General features: G+C 50.1%; 10 protein-coding genes across 10 annotated transcripts; 5 read left to right on the top strand and 5 right to left on the bottom strand.

The window, feature by feature from the left end:
* Positions 1 to 973: 973 nt before the first annotated feature.
* N7458_004077 (imidazoleglycerol-phosphate synthase) lies at positions 974 to 2,801 on the bottom strand (the record flags this gene model as incomplete). Its single annotated transcript, XM_056907459.1, has 3 exons — positions 974 to 1,063; positions 1,140 to 2,573; positions 2,679 to 2,801. 3 exons carry the CDS (start codon positions 2,799 to 2,801, stop codon positions 974 to 976), a joined length of 1,647 nt encoding a protein of 548 aa, XP_056768186.1.
* Positions 2,802 to 3,487: 686 nt separating this feature from the next.
* N7458_004076 (deoxycytidine monophosphate deaminase) lies at positions 3,488 to 4,986 on the bottom strand (the record flags this gene model as incomplete). Its single annotated transcript, XM_056907458.1, has 6 exons — positions 3,488 to 3,526; positions 3,586 to 3,636; positions 3,699 to 3,786; positions 3,850 to 3,982; positions 4,063 to 4,424; positions 4,511 to 4,986. 6 exons carry the CDS (start codon positions 4,984 to 4,986, stop codon positions 3,488 to 3,490), a joined length of 1,149 nt encoding a protein of 382 aa, XP_056768185.1.
* Positions 4,987 to 5,352: 366 nt separating this feature from the next.
* Positions 5,353 to 7,850, top strand: N7458_004075 (putative autophagy ubiquitin-activating enzyme ApgG; the record flags this gene model as incomplete). The annotated part of the gene is made up of 7 exons (XM_056907457.1): positions 5,353 to 5,543; positions 5,637 to 5,745; positions 5,808 to 6,532; positions 6,601 to 6,745; positions 6,820 to 7,287; positions 7,343 to 7,705; positions 7,770 to 7,850. The coding sequence occupies 7 exons, from the start codon at positions 5,353 to 5,355 to the stop codon at positions 7,848 to 7,850; spliced, it is 2,082 nt and encodes a 693-aa protein (XP_056768184.1).
* A 128-nt stretch (positions 7,851 to 7,978) lies between these two features.
* On the bottom strand, positions 7,979 to 9,150 carry N7458_004074 (uncharacterized protein; the record flags this gene model as incomplete). Its single annotated transcript, XM_056907456.1, has 3 exons — positions 7,979 to 8,185; positions 8,278 to 8,682; positions 8,980 to 9,150. 3 exons carry the CDS (start codon positions 9,148 to 9,150, stop codon positions 7,979 to 7,981), a joined length of 783 nt encoding a protein of 260 aa, XP_056768183.1.
* Positions 9,151 to 9,536: 386 nt separating this feature from the next.
* On the bottom strand, positions 9,537 to 11,190 carry N7458_004073 (uncharacterized protein; the record flags this gene model as incomplete). The annotated part of the gene is made up of 3 exons (XM_056907455.1): positions 9,537 to 10,757; positions 10,819 to 11,109; positions 11,158 to 11,190. 3 exons carry the CDS (start codon positions 11,188 to 11,190, stop codon positions 9,537 to 9,539), a joined length of 1,545 nt encoding a protein of 514 aa, XP_056768182.1.
* A 267-nt stretch (positions 11,191 to 11,457) lies between these two features.
* N7458_004072 (OST3/OST6 family protein) lies at positions 11,458 to 12,653 on the top strand (the record flags this gene model as incomplete). Its single annotated transcript, XM_056907454.1, has 4 exons — positions 11,458 to 11,802; positions 11,885 to 11,982; positions 12,046 to 12,401; positions 12,472 to 12,653. 4 exons carry the CDS (start codon positions 11,458 to 11,460, stop codon positions 12,651 to 12,653), a joined length of 981 nt encoding a protein of 326 aa, XP_056768181.1.
* A 1,640-nt stretch (positions 12,654 to 14,293) lies between these two features.
* Positions 14,294 to 15,187, top strand: N7458_004071 (uncharacterized protein; the record flags this gene model as incomplete). Its single annotated transcript, XM_056907453.1, has 2 exons — positions 14,294 to 15,033; positions 15,097 to 15,187. 2 exons carry the CDS (start codon positions 14,294 to 14,296, stop codon positions 15,185 to 15,187), a joined length of 831 nt encoding a protein of 276 aa, XP_056768180.1.
* Positions 15,188 to 15,217: 30 nt separating this feature from the next.
* On the bottom strand, positions 15,218 to 16,841 carry dbp3 (RNA-dependent ATPase DBP3; the record flags this gene model as incomplete). The annotated part of the gene is made up of 4 exons (XM_056907452.1): positions 15,218 to 15,374; positions 15,457 to 15,803; positions 15,877 to 16,497; positions 16,527 to 16,841. The coding sequence occupies 4 exons, from the start codon at positions 16,839 to 16,841 to the stop codon at positions 15,218 to 15,220; spliced, it is 1,440 nt and encodes a 479-aa protein (XP_056768179.1).
* A 1,054-nt stretch (positions 16,842 to 17,895) lies between these two features.
* On the top strand, positions 17,896 to 19,427 carry N7458_004069 (fungal specific transcription factor domain-containing protein; the record flags this gene model as incomplete). The annotated part of the gene is made up of 3 exons (XM_056907451.1): positions 17,896 to 17,928; positions 17,987 to 18,389; positions 18,457 to 19,427. The coding sequence occupies 3 exons, from the start codon at positions 17,896 to 17,898 to the stop codon at positions 19,425 to 19,427; spliced, it is 1,407 nt and encodes a 468-aa protein (XP_056768178.1).
* A 1,535-nt stretch (positions 19,428 to 20,962) lies between these two features.
* N7458_004068 (class I glutamine amidotransferase-like protein) lies at positions 20,963 to 21,918 on the top strand (the record flags this gene model as incomplete). Its single annotated transcript, XM_056907450.1, has 5 exons — positions 20,963 to 21,038; positions 21,095 to 21,315; positions 21,370 to 21,485; positions 21,554 to 21,735; positions 21,794 to 21,918. The coding sequence occupies 5 exons, from the start codon at positions 20,963 to 20,965 to the stop codon at positions 21,916 to 21,918; spliced, it is 720 nt and encodes a 239-aa protein (XP_056768177.1).
* Between the last annotated feature and the right edge of the window lie 112 nt (positions 21,919 to 22,030).

Raw genomic sequence — 22,030 nt, 5'->3', positions numbered from 1 at the left:
GGCAGCAATGGAGAGTATCAGAGTATCCGGGATGAAACACCGCGAGCGTGGACACACAGAGGATGTGTCTCGGGGGGAGGTTGGTTCTTTTTTCTTTCTTTCTTTCTTTCTTTCTTTCTTTCTTTCTTTCTTTATGGGCAGAAGTGGATGGGTCGATAGGCTCCAGGTCTATCGGAAACTTCGAGATGAGAGACTGAGTATGAATCTTTCTCTTGAATGCTGAAAGGTGAGTGGTCACACTGCATACAAATGAAGATCAAACACTGATGGATACAATGATCGAAGACAGACAAGGCATAACACAAGGAAAACTGTCGCCAGGCAAGAGACACCAGCAGGAAGAGCGATTCCAATCCTTCAAGTTCTCTCTTGAACAGCCACCTCCGTCACTTGGGAAGAGGACGTTTGATCTCACCACGGGGGAACACGAGTTGAGAGAGCGCTGAGGAAGGGAGTTCCGCGTGTCGGTCGCGTGTTCTCAGGGACTCGGCTACTCGGGAGGCAGATCCCATCCACAGAGGTGATGAATCTGAAGTAGAAGAGACTCTGTAACGATCCAAGTGAATCGGGGGGATGGTGTTAGTAAGGTCGACGATGCGAGCAGGTCGGATGAGGTTGGAGGGAGACGAGAGGAGGTGGAGAGGAGGTGGTGAGGTGGTGTGAGGTGAAGTGGCGACCGGAAAAGTTCACCTGACGCCGCCAGTGTCACCGCCCTGCTTATGTCATCGAGAGGCCCCCGACCCGACTCTGGCTGGAAGATGCCAGTTCCGGAAGTCTTGAAGAAATACATACCCTCAATTACTTCCATCTAATTGTTACAGTAGGTATTTAATTCATATGATTGATTGATTTAATGGGTTACACGCAGAGTCTGGTCTATATGTTCATTCAACGTAAAATTCTATCTATACGAAAGCCAACCCTGGCTATTCAGGCCGTCACAAAGGGACAGGCCCAGGTCGTACCTATTAGCTTAGAGATCGGCCTCAAATTGGCGTACCAAAAAACCCTCGGCTTGGAGGTGATCCTTGACCTGGCTCACAGTATACTCTGCACGGTGGAACTAGAGAATGACAAAAAATGTTAGCCAATATCTTCAAACTTGCCAAAAGCCTGATACTCTTTGGTGGGGAACTTACCATGCCTGCACCCAATGCCGCATCGGTCGTCGTCTTGCTAAAGACTTCTGCAAAGTGACCCGGTACTCCAGCGCCACTGGAGGCAATGACGGGAATCTTGACGGCAGCCTTGACGTCGTTAATTAGCTCCAAGTCAAAGCCGCTGTTGCTGCCGTCCTTGTCGATGCAGTTGAGCAGGATTTCACCCGCACCCATCGCCTCCACTGCCTGCACCAATTGCCGCACATCCATGTCGCGAGTCTCCCGGCCACCCTTGACCGTGCACTGGTACCAGCAGTAGCTCTGGCCGGCAGCATTAGGATAGGCGGTCTTCAACGTGTGGTGAGTGGTGTCCTCTGGTCGATCGACGTAGACCCGCTTAGGATCGACGCTCACTACCACGGCCTGTTTGCCGTAGGCATTCGAGATTGTCTCGATGGCAGTGCGTCCGCTCAGCCCAGATTTGTAGTAGTCTTCAGCGGCAAAGACCGCGTCTGAGCCAATGCTGACCTTGTCGGCACCGGACTTGAAGTACATCGTCGCGACGTCCAGCGCAGGAATAGCGGTGCCGTCAGTGTCGACGGTGTCTTTGATGCCTCCACCAATAGTCAAGGGCACAAAGACGGTCTCTGATGTCCTCCGGAGAATCTCCAGCATGGGTGTGTCTGCCACAGGGCAGTTGCGGAAGGATGTGATGTTCAGGAACGTGACTTCGTCTGCTCCTTGCTCGTAATACTTCTTGGCCATGTCGACGGGCTTTCCGAGGTTACGAACCTGGCCACCTGCATCTACTCCACTCTTTTCACGGACGTCATATTGATCGCCCTTGGTCACGACGAGATCTCCGTTATCGTTTGCTCGCACATCAAGACAGGCAATGACTCGGCGCGTCAGTCCATTTTCCTTACCAGCCAGCAATTCTTGAGGAAGAGATTGGAATTGATCACCGGTCAAGAAAGCGCGGATGGCTCGTAGTCCGGCCACTCCGCTCTTCTCAGGGTGGAATTGAGTACCGAAAACATTTCCTCGGCTGATGGCACCAATGAATTCCTCCTCGCCATATGTGGCTGTCGCAATCGACCAGCCGTCCGCCTCGAGCACTCCGGGCTGGTAAGGCGCGGCATATGAGTGAACGTAGTAGTATTTGCTGGTTGGCCTCAATCCATATAAGCTCTGCTTTTTCGTCTCGATCTCCGTGTTCATCGCCGAGTTCCAACCAATGTGTGGTACGCTCTTGGACTTGTCGTCGAACTTTTGAATGCGCATAGGAACGACACCTAGGCCGGGAACGTCGGGATCTTCTTCGGAGCCTTGGAACAACGCCTGCAGACCGACACAGATTCCCATGAAAGGCTTTCCGGCTTCAATGTGCTCGCGAATGGGGCCCAGGAACCCGCCCTGGTCCAGTTGCGAGAGGCAGTGGCCGAAGTGGCCGACACCAGGGAGGATCAGTTTCTGCCATACACCAGGAAATTGTCAGTGTCCGGACCGTCAAAAAATTGAGTAATTGAGTGCCAATCCTGGGTCAGTGGTCTGCTATCGCTTCTGATATTCACATACATCGGCGTTCTTCACATCTTCGGGAGTCTTGACCCATTCCACCTCATATCCGACTTGGTTGATCGCATTGACCAACGAGCGAATGTTCCCCGCGACATAGTCCAAAAGGTGAACGGTCGGCATTTTGAAAGAAGACTCTGTAGTCACAACGGCGACGTACAGCGTATGAGGGGCGAGTCTCGAGTCTTTTTAAGGCTGGCGGGGGAAGATCGGAGTCATAGGCCCCTCCAAAATTCACCGGCTGAGTCATACGCCCTTCGTTTTTCTGAGGGGCAGAAAGTGCTACATGTAAAACGACGTGGGGAAAGACTGTTGGGCCTAACCACTTTCGGTTAGTCAGGTCCGGCAGATGAGCACTGGGCATCTCACATAGTTAGTTACTGTGTAGTATGTGTCATCTACAGGGGGGAAAACTATACTGTCGGAATTGGTTGACGTTGTATCCGCGACTAGAGGTCTCCTCGTATCTCCTTCTGCCCCACCACGCAAGATGTCGAGTCATACAGGTGCGCTCTTAATTTCACCAAAGGGGGTTGAAAGGCTAATTCGAAATGTGGAGCACAAGCTGGTTGTGGTCTCGTTTTTGCCGATGCGCTTTGCGTGATAATCATCTCAATATTTACCTCCCGATCTTCTTCCTGGGCTGGGCTTCCAATATCCAACTTGGTATTGTGTCGCTTTCTACACCATACTGGGTCAACTTTCGTCTTGTGTCCCAACATCACCTCAATGTATATTGTCCTTGGCACTCTATTTCATCTCGTCGTCGTTATCGTAATCATTGAGGAGATCCAAACTTCATTCATGACTCACTCAGAGCCCTGCAAGTAAACTAGACCATTTGACGGCTGGAAGGTGAATTAGCATTCAAGAATCAATCATACGATACTGGAATAATAAATCTTACAGGGCTGAACTGCCGCAACCGCACACCCGCCGCCTTGAGAATCGCAGCGCTCTAGAAGTCAGGATGTTAGCAAGGAAACTTGGCCTGAGGGGCTGCTTTCGGTGCAGAGTTACCTCCGTGTCCATGTTGTAGCCGTGCGAGTACACAACCTCGGAGATGCCAACCTGGGTAATTTTGACGGTACACGTCAGGCATGGACACCTGTGCTCATACATCATACATTAGCATCGAAATCATCAAGACCGCTGCTAGGTGAAAACTTACGTGTCACAATAGAGAATTGCACCTTCGCGGATACGTTCTCGGCCAGCTTCCAGCAGAGCATTCTCCTCCGCATGGAGACAAAGACAGGTAGATAGACAGACTCCACCGCCATCACCACGATTGCATCGGGGACCTATTGAATGTTCAGCCGGGGACAGTCCACTGGTCGTGCACCACGAAAAGCAGGAGAGAAAGGGGGTTCAAGCATCGTACATCCACCTTCATTGCAGTTGGGTAGGTGTCGAGGCGTTCCATTATAGCCAGTACTGATGACCCGGCATTCTCGAACGAGGACACAGCCCACTCGGCGTTTCATGCAATTGCTTCTTTGCGCGGCAAGGGACGCAAGTTGCATGAAGTATTGATCCCAGTTTGGTCGCAGACGCTTTTCGTCGGCCAGGGCCAGAGTTTTAAGAGAGCCGTGGAGCACATCCAGAGAGGAAGAGGAGTTGAAAAGACGCAACTGGGCTCTATCTGTGAGATAGACTCGCCCAATGTCCTTTTCATATAAGTGATGGTCGTTCCATAAGACGAACTTCTCCAAATCAGGCGGGTCTAATTGTCTTCGCCAGCACCTGCACCGTACGATCATTATGAGCCTGTCTGCTTTCTACCACCCTCTTCATCAAAGTAATCAATCCTGGGGGTTTGGACCACGAACCGGTCCGAGAATCGTTTCCAGCGAAGACTGACAGGAGCATCAACGCTCACCAAGAGGAAGAAGGGCCGCAGCAGGAACCGGTCGAGGGTCAAGACGTCTGCAATATCGGTGGTCACCCACTTCTCTTGCCATCTTTTGGTCACAAAATCCAACATGGCCTCCGAGGTATCGAATACTAGGTCGGACTGAGCATCTCGGTCTTTCCGGTCTCGGGTCTTTCTGATCTCCGAGGCTTGGAATCGTAGGTCGTCCTCGGGCTCATCGGTGATATGCTGGGTGGGTTTGGTGGCCAGCTCGAGCAGCTGAAACCCTTCATGCTCGATCAAATACTCGGCAATTGCATGCTTGCCAGCACAAATGGCTACAGAGATTTTAGTTAATTCACGTGTCGTCGCGAGGAGGAGGAGGAGGAGGAGGAGGAGGAGGAGGAGGGGGGGGGAGGTATTCTGCTGACCTCCGCATAGGCCGATAAGCATTCTAGCAATTACTAACCAGCAGACCACAAGACCACAGGAAAGAACAAGGTCGAGGAAGGGCCAAAAGGGACTGGAGAGTTTTGCGGTGAGCTCGTGAGTGCTCAACGAGGGAGTTGAGTTGTTTCCACGAGGGGCTGGTCACGCGGTTTTTTTTATTTTCTTATTTCCTCTTTCCTTTTTCTTGGGACGCGCGACGATTACATCACCCCCACTTTCCCCTCCCGTTCCACTCCACTTCTTCCTTCCAACTCAGACTCGAGCTGATATACTCCGCACCAGCATCAGCAAAGGACGAGACTCTGATCTCAATATTTCTAACCCTCTGGCCCTGGGCCTGTGATACCTTACCCCTTGACTCAACTCGAGATGCAGTACGCGCCATATGCGTCCGATATCGAGCTGCCGTTCTATACGGCGCTCGCCTCACATAAGATCAACCATGACAAGCTGGATGACTCCGCCCGATCCGTGCTGGGGCTCTATGAGATCCGCTCCACCGACGCTGACAACGCGAGTTGTCGAATCCAGATCCATGGAAATGCCCTTGTGAATACTGAGTACGTCCCTCGCGAATCCTACGCATGTATTCCCGATACATGCATGATATGTGTAGTTTATAGTCGTCGTCCGAGCTAACAAGATGGACGCAGAGCACCGGCGGGTTTTTACCGCGCAGAAGGCATGATCAAAAATGTCAACACGATCGAGGATTATCGTAACATGGATAAACAGCGGATGATCCTCCAAGCGGGGAAAACGGTACGAGCGTGTCAGGTTACCCTTAGTGATCTCAGCCAAGTAATTAACCTACCGATACACAGATCTGGGATGCTATTAACGACGGCACTATCTACTCCTGTCCGTCTTTGCTATCGTCGTTTATCATTCTCTCCTTTGCCGATTTGAAGAAATACAAATTCTATTACTGGTTTGCGTTCCCTGCCGTCCATTCCGATCCGTCTTGGGTCCCCGTGACCTCAGCCGAGTCCCGTCAGGCACATGACGGGAGCGCACCTCCAGGAGAAAACCTGGCTTCTCAAGACAGCGCTGCTCTTGTGGACGCAGTGCAAACGTGGAGTTATGGAGTCGATAGTCGACAGCGCGGATTTTTCCTAGCCCGCAAGCTGCGCACAGCTTCTGGCAACTCATCCGGGGGCTCCTGGAGAATCGCCTCGCTGTCGGAATACGAGAACGGCTTCTTCACAGGGGCGGCGTCTGAGGATCGGTATGTCTGCTTTGCAGATCCTTCCAATTACGAGAACGCTCCCGGCTGGATGCTTCGCAATCTGTTGGTCCTTGTGAAGCAACGATGGGGTCTAGATCGGGTGCAGATTCTACGGTATCGCGACGTCCAGTCAAAGCGAGATCAGGGTCGCAGCATGGTCATTCGTCTTGAGTCGAAACTCGTTGGAGATGAAGCTAGCTCGACTGCCAAATCTCAGCAAATATCTGGTCAAATTCCTAAGATCACTGGCTGGGAGCGTAATCCAGCCGGCAAGTTGGCGGGCAGGATTGTCAACCTAACGGAATATATGGATCCCACCAGGTACAGTTGTTACTGCTGGGGTAAGACCGCTTTAGCAAGTACTGATCTTCATTTTTCATCACATACAGGCTAGCAGACCAGTCGGTTGACCTCAATCTTAAACTCATGAAATGGCGCATTAGCCCGTCACTGAATCTTGAGAAGATCAAGCACACCAAATGTCTTTTGCTTGGCGCTGGCACTCTCGGGAGCTATGTTGCCCGCAACCTGTTGGTATGTAGTGCTGTCTTGCTTACTTGTTGGTTTTGAAATATTGAGACTGACGACTACGACTACCACAATTATAGGGATGGGGAGTGAAGCAAATCACGTTTGTAGACAACGGCACTGTTTCATTCTCTAACCCTGTCCGCCAGCCTCTCTTTACATTTGCCGACTGCTTGAATGGCGGTGCACCAAAAGCTCATCGGGCTTCAGAAGCCTTGAAGGATATTTACCCTGGGGTCGAAACATCCGGACACCTTCTTTCTGTGCCCATGGCTGGCCACCCTATTCTGGATGAGGACGCTACGCGGGCAGAATTCGAAGCCCTCCAAAAGCTTATTGACAAGCACGATGCCATTTTCCTTCTGATGGACACGCGAGAATCACGATGGCTACCCACGGTGATGGGAAAAGCAGCAGGGAAGATTGTAATGAATGCGGCATTGGGTTTCGATTCCTTCGTTGTCATGCGTCATGGAATCTCTGAAACAGGAGATGCTCCGGCGGATCTAGGATGCTACTTCTGTAATGATGTTGTAGCACCAGCGAATGTAAGAGGTTGCCCAAGTTTCCTTTGCGCTGATGTCAGGCTGACCACCAGAAAAGTCGATCAAAGATCAGACTCTCGATCAACAATGTACCGTCACCCGCCCAGGGGTTGCTGCAATAGCCTCTGCACTCCTAGTGGAACTGCTCGTCTCGATCATTCAGCATCCGCAGGGTGCCGCAGCGCCAGCGCCAGCGACCCGCAGTGATGATCGAGGGGACCATCCGCTAGGGCTTGTGCCACATCAAATTCGAGGGTTCCTTGCAACGTTTGAAAATATGACCGTCACCGGCAAGAGTTACTCGTGCTGTAGCGCTTGTTCGGACAAGGTCACCAGCGCATATCAAGAGCAAGGCTGGGACTTCGTCCGAAAGGCCCTGAACGAGCGAGGGTATGTGGAGGAATTGAGCGGACTCAAAGAGGTGCGTGGACCCCATAGAGTACAACTCGAGTCTCTGATTTTGGCCTCTAACAAATGATCATCAGGTCCAAGAGAAAGCCGAGGCAGCCTTGGCCGATGTCGAGTGGGACGAAGCCTCGGAGAATGACGAGATCGAGATGCTGTAGATAGCAAGAAACCATCATTCTAAACCGTTTCTGGCGTCATGGAGGACAATTGACTCAGTTTTTATTCACGACTTGCGGTCAAGCCCCACGAAAAAGGCTTCTTTGGATTCCTATCAATTGACTTTTGATTAGCTGACAGTCGATGGAGTTGGGGAGACACGGACCAGGCGTACACTGCGTGATGATTCAGGCTTAAGTCGATGAACCCTTTGAAACATATCTTTGAGCTGCTTCTCCAACTCTTTATCTTCTGCTCCTTGGTAGAATTTACAGACAAAATGCCCGCCTGCTTTCAGGACCTTCGAGCTGAACTGTAACGCAGCATTACAGAGGTCCTGTTGTTCCGGAAGGAAGCTATTAGTTCAAGGCCTGCGCAGGGTGGACAGGTGTGCTATAAGTAGCAAGCACCTGGTCTGGAGAAACTCACCATACTCCCTGCGTGATCTCTGAAAGTGTTTCCGCTGGTGTTCATCATCCTGTGATAGGGATTACTTAGACTTCGTTTCCAGAAACCGGATGTCTGATACCAGGGAGCAGACATATCGCTGAGAACCACATCCACCGTCATTTCTCGGGTCTTATCATCGTCGGATTGCGCTGCGCCGGGGTCTGCATTGCTGGCAGGCTCGAGCAGGCTAGGACTGGCGTCGTCGATGGCCCCAGGCTGTCGGGGTCGACCCCGATTCGGGTTGCGTAAGAAATCTTGGATATATTCCTGGATTTCAGGTGCAAGGAAATTCCCTTGAATGGTGGAAACGCCCTTTGGCGGTTGTGCAGGAATAATGTCCACGCCGAGCACGCGACCATTTGGCTGTGTCCGGCTTACGGCTACCTAGACGATTGAATTAGAATATTTGAATACGCGAGTTGATGAATGTTTTGGAAGGCCAACCTGGGACCATGATCCTGGTGCATAGCCCTGGTTGAAATTGACGTGTTAGCTTCGGTCTTTTTCCCCCTGATCAGTTCTGGAGCCGAGGAAGGGCGAAGCATACCAAGTCGACAACGGTTTGTCCGCGTCGGAATATCCGATATTTCTCATCTATCTGCTTTCGTCAGAGTTTCTTCCATCTCGACGTATAGCATGTACTTTCTAGAGAATGATTCTGAAAGTCACACTGCTCCGTACCTGTAACAACTTGAACGCAGCTCTGCTTTTCAGGCCTTGCACTGCTGCCTCTCTAGTAAATTGATCCCTCTGCTGGCGGGCCTGCCATCGTTTAGATGATGCTTTTCGGATCTGATTCAACAGTCCGGAGGCCCCAATGGCTCTAGGCCGGATGGAGAAGAATGCAAACATGACGTTGACGCCTAAAGATGATCTCATGGAGAAGAACCGCAGACGAGGCAAAAGGAAATGTTCTGCCGGCAGAACGCGAACACAACGCGACTCCGCCTTTCATCTACTCTTGTAGCGTATAAAACAAGACGTACTACCGAGTACATATATAGAGTATGAGCTTTACCTTCGTATCAAGGGTTTACGAAATCCGTATGGATGGACCGATGGCTGAATCCTGAAGGTCGAACTATAGTCTATATTCTCAACTCGGCAGAAGACAGCCGTCGTCTCACGTTGATGGCTGGGTGCATCGTCAAACTACAGGCCAACCAGTCCGCACTCCCATGATGTTTATTAAGTATTTAAGACAGGAAATCTTAGTCCAAACTTAAGACTGGCTAACCCTATCGCATGCGATCTCGCTTCAGAGGTGAAAATGCCCTAGCTGCACCAAAGCCTCCCCCACGAGCCAGCCGATCCCCAGCCAATGCAGTAGATAGAGGTGCCGCAAGTACCGACTGTCGCCCGCCACCAAGAGTCAACTTTCGAGGCTTCCGGAGGCCAAGAAGGTCATCCTCATCCTCATCTTCAAACAAACTGCGCTCTCGCTGAGCCCCAAGTTTCCGCCTCTTGGTCTTCGCCTGTCCTTGCTCTACGGGGCCATCATACTGCGGTTCCTCGGCAGCCTCAGGAGAAGCCTTCCCGACGGGGCGGCTCGCTGGCTCTTTCGGTTCTCGTGTAACTTTGGATTTGACCGGGTTTCCCGCTCGTGCCTTTGGCTTCGCTTTTTTCGCTTTAGGAGCAGGTTGGGCCGATTCCTCACCGGGTGACGAATTCCCGTCATTTTGATGAACGGCACTGGGCTTACGCAGTGCAGTATGACTTTTCTCGACTTCATATTCCTCCACGTCGGAGCTTATTGGAGCATCACGAGGCGCAGGACCCGTGCGGTTCAGGAATGGGGTGATGGAAAATGCTGACTTGTCGCCCGGCAGCGCGGATTGTCTCTTTGGCTTCTCTTGCACACGCACAGCTCCTGGCGTTGCGATTGTCATGCCCACGGAGTGAGAATCTTCGCTGGGTCCCGGACGCTGAAGCGGAACTCTTCGCGACCCTGATTCATCGCCAACTGTTTCATTGCCTGTACGGATGTTGCTGCGCCGTTGAAGGTCATCCTGCGCCTCCCGAAGCTTATCCTTAGCCGAGCGGAGTTGCTTTCGTAGCGTTTCAATCTTTCCCTCCAATACTGATCGTTCCTTTTCCCATCCTACATTCTGCTGCTGATCGCCTCGTTCACGCTGTTGATTTGCTCGTTGCTCTCTTGCGAGTCCATTTTGAAGCTCTTCAATTTGGGATGATAGGTTGGTAATCTGGGTAGCTTGGTCAGAGCTCTTCGCTCGCGTTCGCTCGTGAGAATTTCTCTCATTTTCAATTTGAAGTTCAAGCGAGTTAAGTTGCCGCTCCATCGCCTGCTTTTCAGCCACCATGGCCTGGTGGGAGGTATTCTGGGTCTGTAACCGCTCTAGTGTGGACTTGGCATTGGATAACTCTCGTGAAAGCTGCATTTTCTCTGTCTGTAGCGTTTTGTAGCTGGTCGATGTATCGTTTAATGCTGAAAGCTCTTCCTACTATAGATCAGATATTTGACTCAACAGCTACAACGACTCTTATAAGGCAGGTACTCACCTTTAGCCTCTGAATCTCATTTGACGTTGCTTGGACGGTCTGGTCTAAGAAATCAATTTCCTGGAAAGCTTCATCCAATTGAAGATGCGCTTCAGACTCGGCCTGTGTCAATCCCAGTATCCGGTCGTTGGCTTGGTCGAGCTTCGTTTGTAGGGCATCGCGATCGAATTGAAGAAGCAGATACTCCATACGTCGCACGCGATCTCGCTCGGTGTCCAATAGACGTGCCGAGTCCGCAATTGCCTTTTCATATTCCTTCTCGAGGCGCACTGTTTTGATAGACATCTCGCACTGATTTGGTTAGTCTTGAGCGCGAATAAAGCAAGGTCAAATACATACATCCAGCGGAGAAACTTCTGGAGCACCTGCCATGGTGACTCTGGAGGGTCGGAAATCGAGAGTGTCAGTCGTTGGTGATTTATCAAATTCGACAGCTCGTCTCCAGTCGCAAAACCAGCCGCGCTCTAGCGAACGGAGAAGACGCGTCGGTGTTTAGAATGGATCATTGAGCGGGGGGCTTACATAAGCTTCGCGGGATGGGGACACCTTTCAGGTCGACCGAGCGGATCGGGACAGGCTGCGTGGGCTCTCCTTCCAAGCTCCCATCTTCTTCCACCACGCTCCTCTTGTCATGCCAAAATGAAGCTCTGGTCTACGCTACTCCTCTCTTTTTCGGTCATTTCCGGCGTGCTTGCCGCGAAACCCCCTCAAGACACATTCCAAAAATACCAGTCCCTCTCACGCTCGGGTCCGGTTGATCTAGACAATGCCGCCTTCGAGGAGCTGACGAATGCCCCTCGAGATTACTATGCGGCCGTCATTTTGACGGCAATGGATGTTCGCTATGGCTGCGCTATGTGCCGTGAATTTGAACCGGAATGGAACCTCATTGCCAAGAGCTGGAACAAGGGTAACAAGCCGGATGACCTGAAGGTCGTCTTTGGCACTCTGGACTTCGATCAGGGCAAGACTGTATTCCAAAAGGTGAGTAGCTTTGATCAAGATTGTTTCCATAGCACTAAGGATGAACTCAATGGCTAATTGAACCCTTGTTAAATCAAAATAGCTCCTGCTCCAGACTGCCCCCGTCATTCTACTCTTCCCTCCTACCGTTGGACCTTTCGCCAAGTTAGAATCCGAGCCCGCGAGATTCGACTTTACAGGGTAAGTGAGAACCTACGGTCAATCGTGTGGGAACTATACACTAATTTATTCTCGCGATCACAGACCTATGTCTGCCGATCAGCTCTACTCATGGATCAACCGCCACCTTCCTGATGGCCCCAAGCCTCCATTGGTTCGGCCCGTCAACTATATGCGCATTGTCTCGGCGATTACCATCCTCATGGGTGCCGTCACTCTTTTCACAGTGCTCTCGCCCTACGTAGTTCCCATCGTGCAGAACCGCAACCTCTGGGCTGCCGTCAGCCTGATCGCCATTCTGCTGTTCACCAGCGGCCAGATGTTCAATCACATCCGGAAGGTCCCTTACATGACCGGAGATGGCAATGGTGGCATCAGCTATTTTGCCGGTGGATTCCAGAATCAGTTTGGCTTGGAGACACAGATTGTGGCTGCCATCTGTAAGTCGAGCCCTTCTTATCTGTAGATCATCCGTCGCCATAGTTGATTCCTAACTTTGGTTTTATTCAGATGCCGTCCTCTCATTCGCTACCATTGCTCTTGCACTCAAGGTCCCGCGCATGGAGGATGTCAAGGGACAGCAAGTGGCTGTCTTGATCTGGGCCGGCGTCCTGTTCGGGACGTACAGCTTCCTGCTCAGTGTGTTCAAGACCAAGAATGGTGGATATCCATTCTATCTCCCACCATTTTAGAAGTGACTCGAGCGATATTCGGGGCCTTGTCACCGTGGAGCAATTCTCGCGACTGATGGTCAAACTCTTGTAATTCTACAATTGGCCAAGCAGACCAAGGCCGCGCAGCAGGGATCTGGGCTGGCTTCCTGTTTCGACAAGGAAAAGTACCATGACCAGACCAGTGGCCTTCAGACCTCTTCTTGTCGCCGGCGACAAACTGTATTCCATATTTGTACACCGTAGATCGAAGAGCACGTTGTATAGGCGGTTTGCCTGTCTCTAAATCCTCTTTCGTTTTCGAATTTGATCAATTGCAGACCTTTCATATCTCCGAGAGAAATTCTGTACTCCCCTGCGCCACTATTCAGTGTTGTGGTATGTAGTTCCTACATTTCGTCCAACCACAGGCGTCTCAGCAGAACCAATGTGTACGAATTCTTTCAATGAAATAGAACACTCATAATGTCTATTCGCCTTTGCTAGGACAATTCAAGGATCAAATGGGGAGTTTAGATGTTTGGGCATCTCGTCATCATACGCTCCCCTTCAATCTGCACCTGTTGACCGCCCTCGAGCAACTGAGCCACTCTCCAACCACTAGCTACAACAGCTCTCTAGCTATTTAAGCTCACGCTCACCCGGTGAGAGAGTCTGAAAGGGAAAGATTGAAATAGCAGTATCTTTCTCTTTTTCTTCTGCGCGCGACGAAAAATAAACGATACGGTGGACAAGCCGTCATGTCACAACCCACCGAGGCCCGCATGGGCAGCATGCTGGCATCATCTACCACAGGCACAATGTTCTTGATCATGATTCAGCTGGCGTCAAGAATTTTCACTTTTGCCTCAAATCAGTTGATACTACGAACACTGTCTCCAATTGTATTGGGAATCGCTGCTCAACTGGAGCTCTACCAAGTTACGATCTTGTATTTCTCGAGGGAAAGCATCCGCCTGGCCATCCAAAGACAGCCCCTGACACCACTATCAGCATCATCACCAGACAGCAAGAAATTTCCAAAAACGGACGCAGCCACTTCTTTGGACCAGTTGGAAGTTTCGTCCCAGTCAGTGGTGAATTTGTCCTATTTGAGCCTATGCCTTGGACTTCCTTTCACGATACTGGTGACCTCGCTGTATCAGTATCTTGCCCCAACGCAAGCAGGAGATACCCCTTTTTTCCGAACAAGTGTGGCTGTGACAGGTCTAGCTTCGCTCCTGGAGCTTTGCATAGAACCTTTCTTTGCGGTTATCCAGCAGCGCATGTGGTATGAGAAGCGAGCAGCTGTGGAAATGCCAGCGGCATTTCTCCGCAGCCTCGTAACATGCTCGAGCTTTCTATTTGCCTCTCGAATCAACCATCCTGTCGGTGCTATGCCTTTTGCTCTGGGTCATCTGAGCTATTCTATTGCTCTTATCTGTGGCTATTGCTGGACCATGCTTAGGGGTGCCAACGAGAGGCGATTCACATTTCTTCTCTCTAAGATACGATCCAGGTAAGGCTATCCGCTGGTACACGAGTCAAGAGACCATCATTAAAATAACCTAGGGACTCTTCGAAATATTTTTGGGGTCGGTTCCCCCCGTGCTCTGATGTCGCTGGCTGCCAGTGTCTTTCTACAATCTTTAGTAAAGCATCTTCTCACTCAAGGTGACGCAATGATGCTCGCTGCCATGTCTACCTTGGAAGATCAAGGAATATACTCTTTGGCGGCAAATTATGGAGGACTTATTGCCCGCATAATATTCCAGCCCCTGGAAGAAAGTAGTCGAAATCTGTTCTCGACCCTTCTCAGCCCCGACGAGCGAGGCAAACGGAACGAGACTCAGGTTCGTGCCGCGAAAAAGCATTTGATCGACATTCTACGCGCGTATCAACTACTTTCCGTTCTCATCTTCCCACTGGGCCCTTTAATGGTTCCACAGGTGCTTCGTATTTTGGGCGGCCGACAGTGGGCCTCGACCAAAGTGGGCGATCTGCTATCGCTCTATTGTTACTACATCCCATTCTTGGCTTTTAATGGCATCACTGAGGCATTCGTGTCATCTGCAGCTAACCCACGGGAGATCCGCAACCAAACCGTCTGGATGGGGGTGTTTTCTACCTGCTACGCCCTGGCGGCCTACTTGTTCTTGGAAGTTGGTTCTATGGGTGCATATGGACTTGTCCTGGCCAATATCGTCAACATGGCAGTCCGAACTCTGTGGAGTTATAGCTTCATTCGAACCTACCTGCACGGGCATGGAGATGACATACGTGTCAGTGAAGTGAGCATGCGCCCGGTCACTTATGCCATTGGAGCCGTTGCAACTACGATCGTGGCTAAGCAGGGGATGTTGGAACCAAAAGGGGGTATCATGCCAGCAATTTTGTTCAGTGGTGTCTATGGGCTTTTAGTGTAAGTCAAAATCCAACCGCCCTGCGCTTGTGGAAGGCGAATACTGAAGATAACAAATGATAGGCTCTATATGGAGAAGCGATATGTGGCAGAGCAGTTGGCGAAGTTGCGGCAAGTTATATCTTCCCGCTCGAAAAGGACGAAATCCGAATAGATCTTGCAATCGAGTTTTCAGTATCCACCCTCAGTCATCGAATGTAATCTTGGTTGCCTTCTTGTCGGTGCCGATATCCTTGAAGAATGCACCATAAGCGTCGTGCTGCTTCTTCTTAACAGTGGTGCCAAACTTCAGCAGGTCCTCTGGAACATTCTGCTTAGCAGCCTTTAGGACGTTGATGAGGCTGTTCACGTCAGTAAACGAATTCAAAAGGAACATAAATAACGCATAGATTCCATCTCTCTCCATTGGTATGTGTGACTTACCCGCCAGAAAGTGCCTTGTCTTGTTCGGTGAACAATGTGATAGCATGTCCTTCCGCTCCAGCTCGTCCGGTTCGTCCGATACGATGCACGTAGTCCTCCACCGTCAGAGGGAAGGTAACGTTGATAACTAGCATCACTGCAGGAATATCCAGACCTCGGGCTGCCACATCAGTGGCAACGAGGACGGTAGCAGTACCGCTCTTGAAGGCCTCAAGGTTGCGGAATCGATCGGACTGGTTCAAGTCACCGTGAATTCCAGCCACCTTAAAACCCTTCATCTTGATCAAGCGTTCAATCCGCATAGCCTCCTTTTTGTAGAGACAGAACACCAAGACCTTCTCCGGGTTCTTGCCTTTTTTGGGACCGGTTAAGTAATTGGATGAGTCGGCCTTCCTTCTCCCGGCCATCCATAACCTCTACCTCTTGCTTGATCCTGGTGTTGGCTCGGGGATCTGCAGAAGGGTCACCACCAATGGTCACGGTAACCGGGGAGTTCATGAAGGTGGCAGCGAGGTCCCGAACCGATCGCGGCCAAGTCGCCGTGAACATGACTGTTTGTCTCCTCGAAACCGGCATGGGCTCGATGATATCCTTGATATCCTGCTCAAACCCCTTGTCCAGCATACGGTCAGCCTCGTCCAAGACGAGATATTTGACCTTGCTGAGGTTGACCGACTCGTCATTCTGGAGGTCCTTCAGACGCCCGGGGGTTGCGACAACGATTGCGGCCGTCTTCAGTGCCACACGTTGCTCATCCTTCCCAACACCTCCGTAGATACATGTAACGTCAGCCTTGGCCACATGAGAAAACTTGACGAGCTGGTCATGGATTTGCATCGCAAGCTCGCGGGTGGGCGAGATGATCACGGCAGAAGGGTGATAGGGCTTCCTGCTCCGCTTAGAATCCAACAGCTTCTTGAGGCAGGGCAAACCAAAGCCAAGGGTCTTGCCACTGCCAGTCTCCGCAATACCGATCACATCACGACCAGCGAAAAGAAGGGGCCAGGTCGCGGCTTGAATCGGCGTCGGGGCAGGGAATGCCTTCAATGGAGCATAGAGATTCTCGTCACAGGGGGGAGGTAATCAAACGAAATGATCGGGCGAAGTTCAGGCGCAGACTCTGTGGACGAATCGGTGATCTTGATGACCTTTTCCTCGAGGTACTGATCGATCTGAGACTGTGGCAGATCCGTGAGCGCCGAAGCCTGCGAGTACCCAGTCGGCTCATCAGATGAACTGCCATTCACTTTGTCCACACCATTCTTCTCATCTTTCTTCTCCTTCTTCTCTTTCTTTTCCTTTCCTCCCGAGTGTTTATCGTCCGACTTGGATTTTTTCGTTGGTCGCAGCTCTGTTGGCTCGGCATGGTGGCTTCTTTTGGCCATGGTGAAGCGCTGTGGCAGGAGTCTGGAACAATCGCAAGACGGTGAACTCGATTTCAAAATATGACACTTTGCAGACCGTGTCCGTAGTAACGAACGAGAAGTCCTTACGAGTGCTGATTGTCGAATGCGCAAACTCCGGGCGGAATGAAAATTCCAGAGAAAAAAAGTAATGCCGGTGGTCACCGCTAGCTCCGCCTTATTTCCTTATCTACTATCTATGCACGTGATTTTGTATGGAAAGCATTCGCCAAGGCCGTAAAACCTTAAAGAAGTTGTACAGGAACTGTAATGGTACAGTAGGAGTACTAAGTAGTAAGTTAGAACCCGACTGTTCGTCTTTAGACTCTTTGCCAGTTCCCGTAACTGGTTTAAGCATTACTACATTATATAATCCCGACGGAGTGCTGTGGACCACCTTCTTGCATAGAGGCATTTGGCCCCTCCCTCTACTCCGACGGACTTACATTCCCTCTTTTTCACCAACGAAAGATGTATGCCCCTCGAAAGCGCCAAAAGGTATCCTCGGCTTGCGAGAGATGCCATCAGCGGAAATTAGGGGTGCGTCATCTTTATGATGCCGAGAAGAAGTCCCAAGATAGATACTAACTCTCTCATCCTGGTGTCACCAGTGTGATCCCACCCGACCATGTCATTTATGCCACCGCGCGGGGGTGCCGTGTATCCCTCGACATAGGTCCGGTGCGGCATTGCCGTCCACTTTGGACAGTCAACATCCCAGCGGGGCATATTCATCGAAGACCCCAAGTCAGGAGGAGGCGGTGATTCTCCCTGAAACCAGTATCATGGATGTGAGCACGAGAGTAAGTTTGGGGCGAGACCCTTTGCCTTCTTGTCAATTGTGACATTAAACAGCGATCTGACATTCTTCGAGTTGGGCTTAGGGCAAAAATTAGTTATCGGTGTGGAATATGACACTTCGGCTTTACCGGGAGGCAAGAGAGTGCCAATCTCAGTTTCCCCCCGAAATATCCCGTGGCGAGATGCTATTGGGATATCCTTGCCCTCAAAGCAGTCTCTAGACTATCTCGTGGATATGTTCTTCTCGACTGTTGACTGGTTCATGATGGTACTTGAATATCTATATTATGACACGAAATGCACCAAATTGATACATCTTTGGCCAGGTCTTTCACGAAGAGGATTTCCGACAGCGATACGAAGAATTGATGACGTCGACCTATGTGCCATCGCTAGAAGAGAACAACGATCTTTGGATCACATTACTTGTCCTGGGTCTGGGAGCTCATTACTCATCGCTCGCGAAAAAAGAGCCTCGCGAGCAAGCCCAGATGCAGCAGCTCTCTAGGGATATTCTCAAACAGGTTGAACCACAATTTTTGAGAATCATCGGCTCGGCGGATGAAGAGACGGTACAGATATGCGTTCTATTAGGGAGCTTTTATCTTTTCAATGGTCGTCCGACTGCTGGGCTTGGAATCCTTGGGAGCGGCATCAAGATTGCTCAGGTTCTTCGGTTACATCGAGAAGACGCACTCATGGAGATCTCACCGGCTCGCTTGGAATCTCGTAGGCGTTCATGGCTGGCACTGGAAGTTTTTGATAAGTCTGTTTTTGACTATTCTACCGCACAAAGCAACCCTTGCTCACGTCAAAGCTTTTGTTAGATATGCGGCAATCGCATTTGGACGGCCTTGCAGTATCGACGATTCAGACTGCGATATTGATACGGTATCAGATATCAAGACTAACACAAAACAACCACCTCGACAGGCGGCGCAACTAGACTACCATCGATGGAAGTTTAGACTATATCGTATTGTGGGTCCATTCTTGGGACGAAGACTACAAACAAATCGGCTTGCATCAGTCCAGAGCATCCATGCACAACTTCTATCGTGGCAAACACAATTGCCTGAGAACTTGCGGTTGCAGAGCTACAAGGACAAGGGTACAACGCAGGCCCCGTCCCTGTTGCAGATGCAAGCCCTCGCTCTTCAGTTAACATATGACAACATTCAAATCATTCTCCATCGCAGCCTTGCTTTTGGTTCGGGTCCTCAAGTCTCCAATACCGATCGCTCGATTGATGACCTACCGAGGTCTGCTCTATCCCGAAAGCAACTTTTCGAGTCCGCGCTTCGGACATCTGAGTTGAATGACTATAGCCACGTGCTGCACGCATGTGGGAAAACTCATGCCGCCATGCATGTCGGAATATGCCTTTTCACGGCCGGTGTGGTTCTATGCGCTTTTGCGATTTCAGAGCCCCTGTCAGCTACCAGTGAAGCGGCAAAAAACGGTGTTATGAACATTTTACGTTTCCAACACGATCCTCTTTTGAATGAACACCTTCTTTCGACACAGAGTGTGAAAATACTCGAAGATTTGGTGGCTGTCCTATTGCGCTCCGAGAACTCTCTCATCCGAGGTGACAAGACGACAGCCTCTCAGACCATGCCACAGACCGCGAGTGAAGAGGAAATTCAATCTCGCGAGCAGGACACAATTACACAAGAACCAAGGCTGTTCGGAGACAGTCGGCTCGATGATAACTCCCTCAACTTCCTGGGAGGATTATCAAATTTGCAACCCGAAGGTGACTAGATCCTTGAACACTCCTCTTATGAACCATCTTTATTAATTTTCTATGTCTATGAATATAGAACCTTCTACGTCTCCTCCAATGGAGGCTAGAGATGGGGCTTTCGATGTAACAAATTTCTCATTTGGCTCCGAACTGGATTTGCTTTCGATGGACCCCGCGGCCGGAGTGACATGGACGGGAGGCAACCCATATTTTATTGACCCTAGCTTCGCTGATGCTAGTCAGCTGTGGTTATGGTCTAGTAACCCCGACCTGCAACCATTTTTAGACTAAAAGCACAAGCAATTAGGAAACTACCACCCTTCTGCAAAGCAGAGCGAATGTTACTATTAGGAACTCACCAGTTATTCTATGACTTTCGATGACAATCAATGTTCGCTAACAACACGAATGTATTTAAAGGCCTATATAAACGGACTGCTGCGCTAATATGTACAGAAGGGTTCCAAAAACTTGGGATATTTAGTGAAGTAATGAACTCGAATTTGGGAATTTAAAACATCCCGATACCGTGACTGGAAGTCAATAGAACCATTTTGACTCTCACATGCTCCTCTTTGGAAATGTCCGCTCGAACAATAGAGCTGCTCGAGGATCTCCACGTCACTATACAACCATACAAGATATATGAGAATACAAAATAATCTATAATCATTTCGTCCTGTCTCTACAGTAAGTTTTCACTCTAATTTCTCAAAAGTCGATGATCACTAATATTTCAAAATTGTCGTGACCATAGCAAAAGCCATAATTGCCCCGTAAGGTCCCTGGGTCAATAGTGGATCACTTTAGGATACAATGGAAATCCAACTTACCGGTAACTCTCTCTAGGTCCATGGTAGCAGACGAAGCAGCACTACGTTGTCCGTTGAGAGCTTGAGTGGATAAAGGACGGAGATATCCGTCGGACTTGGTAATCAGAACCTTAACCGGAATCATTGGCGTCATATTCTAGAATCAGTATGTCCGAACGGAGACTTTTCGAGAAATTGATATAGCAATAGTGGAATTCGGCATAACTACAGTACGTACTCGAAATGACGGCATTATTGAGACTCCGAGCCCTATATAGGATGGATGTGCATCGGACACTTTTACTATCACGATTTGTCCGACTTGGATGACGATCGCTCCACTTGATCTGCTTTTTGATATTGCCACGTGCAGCTTAGTATTACCATCTACAGCTTATGATCCTACCATTAAGATTTGATCATTTGGTTGGTTCGTGACTTTCGTTTGAGGACTACGGTCGCGGCTGGGTGTAGGGCAAAACTCCGACGGAGTTGGGTCTCACGCCCGCTAATCAACGCTTCCATTTGTTCTACTAGGTCTTTGGACCAATTGACAGGGCTTGTTACTGTCTACTTCGCCGGGTCAAGTGTCCTTGATATTCTATATTCACGGTGCGGAAACTCTCATGTATATAAGATAATCCTCGCCCCCCGTCGAAACAAGGATGTAGAAGAACAACAATCTCATACTTGAACAAAGATCCGACAAGCGTCCGATACTCATTACTTTAAAATCCATCATGGCTCCTACGCGCAAGGCTCTCATTGCGGTCACCTCGGCCCATGTCACTCTCTACCCAGATGGAAAAGAGACGGGTAAATTGAATTCCTTTTACATTTATCTGCTATTTCACTACTAAGATCCCCAATAGGCCTTTTCATTACTGAAGCCCTGCACCCTTTCCAGGTCTTTCGCAAGGCCGGCTTTGAGGTCGATCTTGTCTCCGAGACAGGGACCTATCAGCCGGATTGGCTTTCAGAGCAGAAAGACTGGCTGAACGATGCGGATCGTGCCGTGTGGGAAGACCACTCGAGTGAATTCCGTTCGAAATTGGACACCATGTTGAAGCCAAGCGATATCGATCCAGACAACGTGAGTCAACCTCACAGCTCTTACAAGGACGCCCCGCTGACACGTTGGGCCTAGTATGGACTTTTCTTTGCCTCGGGAGGACATGCTTCTCTGATCGATTATCCGGAAGCTAAAGGATTGCAGACGATCGCGTCTAAGATCTTCACTGCTGGCGGTATTGTATCTGCCGTGTGCGGATCACCCCAGGATATAATGACGACCATGCACTAACATTATCTCGATCTTAATATCGTTTTAGATGCCATGGTGGTGCTATCTTTCCGGGAATCATTGACCCCGCCACTGGAAAATCCATCATTGCGAACCGCCGAGTGACTGGATTTACTAACCGTGGCGAGGAGGAGCACGGGATTCTAGATGTTATCAAGGGATGGAACAAACGGACCATTGAGGCTTCTGCAGCTTCTTGTGGAGCAACCTGTAAGGAATTCCAAAAGGGTTGAGATTTAGAATCAAAGACTGACACTGACTTACCAAGATATTTCTCCTCCTGGCCCATGGGACGCCTTCTCGATTTCAGATGGGCAAATTGTGACTGGTGCTAATCCGGCCAGTGCTCATGTGACAGCAGAGAGTGCAGTCAAAGCTTTCGATGCCCTCTAACTACCAGAAGCACCAAAGCCTCGCTGGGAATACTCGATCCGTGGCAGACAAGGTCAAGAAAGAGAATCCATTTGTCGGCTCGGTGTTAGCTAGAAGACATTACCTTTCAATC

This window comes from Penicillium daleae, assembly GCF_028827525.1.
Source record: "Penicillium daleae strain IBT 16125 chromosome Unknown utg000004l_segment0_segment0, whole genome shotgun sequence".
NCBI lineage: Eukaryota > Fungi > Ascomycota > Eurotiomycetes > Eurotiales > Aspergillaceae > Penicillium > Penicillium daleae.
The sequence above is the reverse complement of the archived record's forward strand: the minus strand, read 5'-3'. Positions and strand labels throughout refer to the sequence as shown.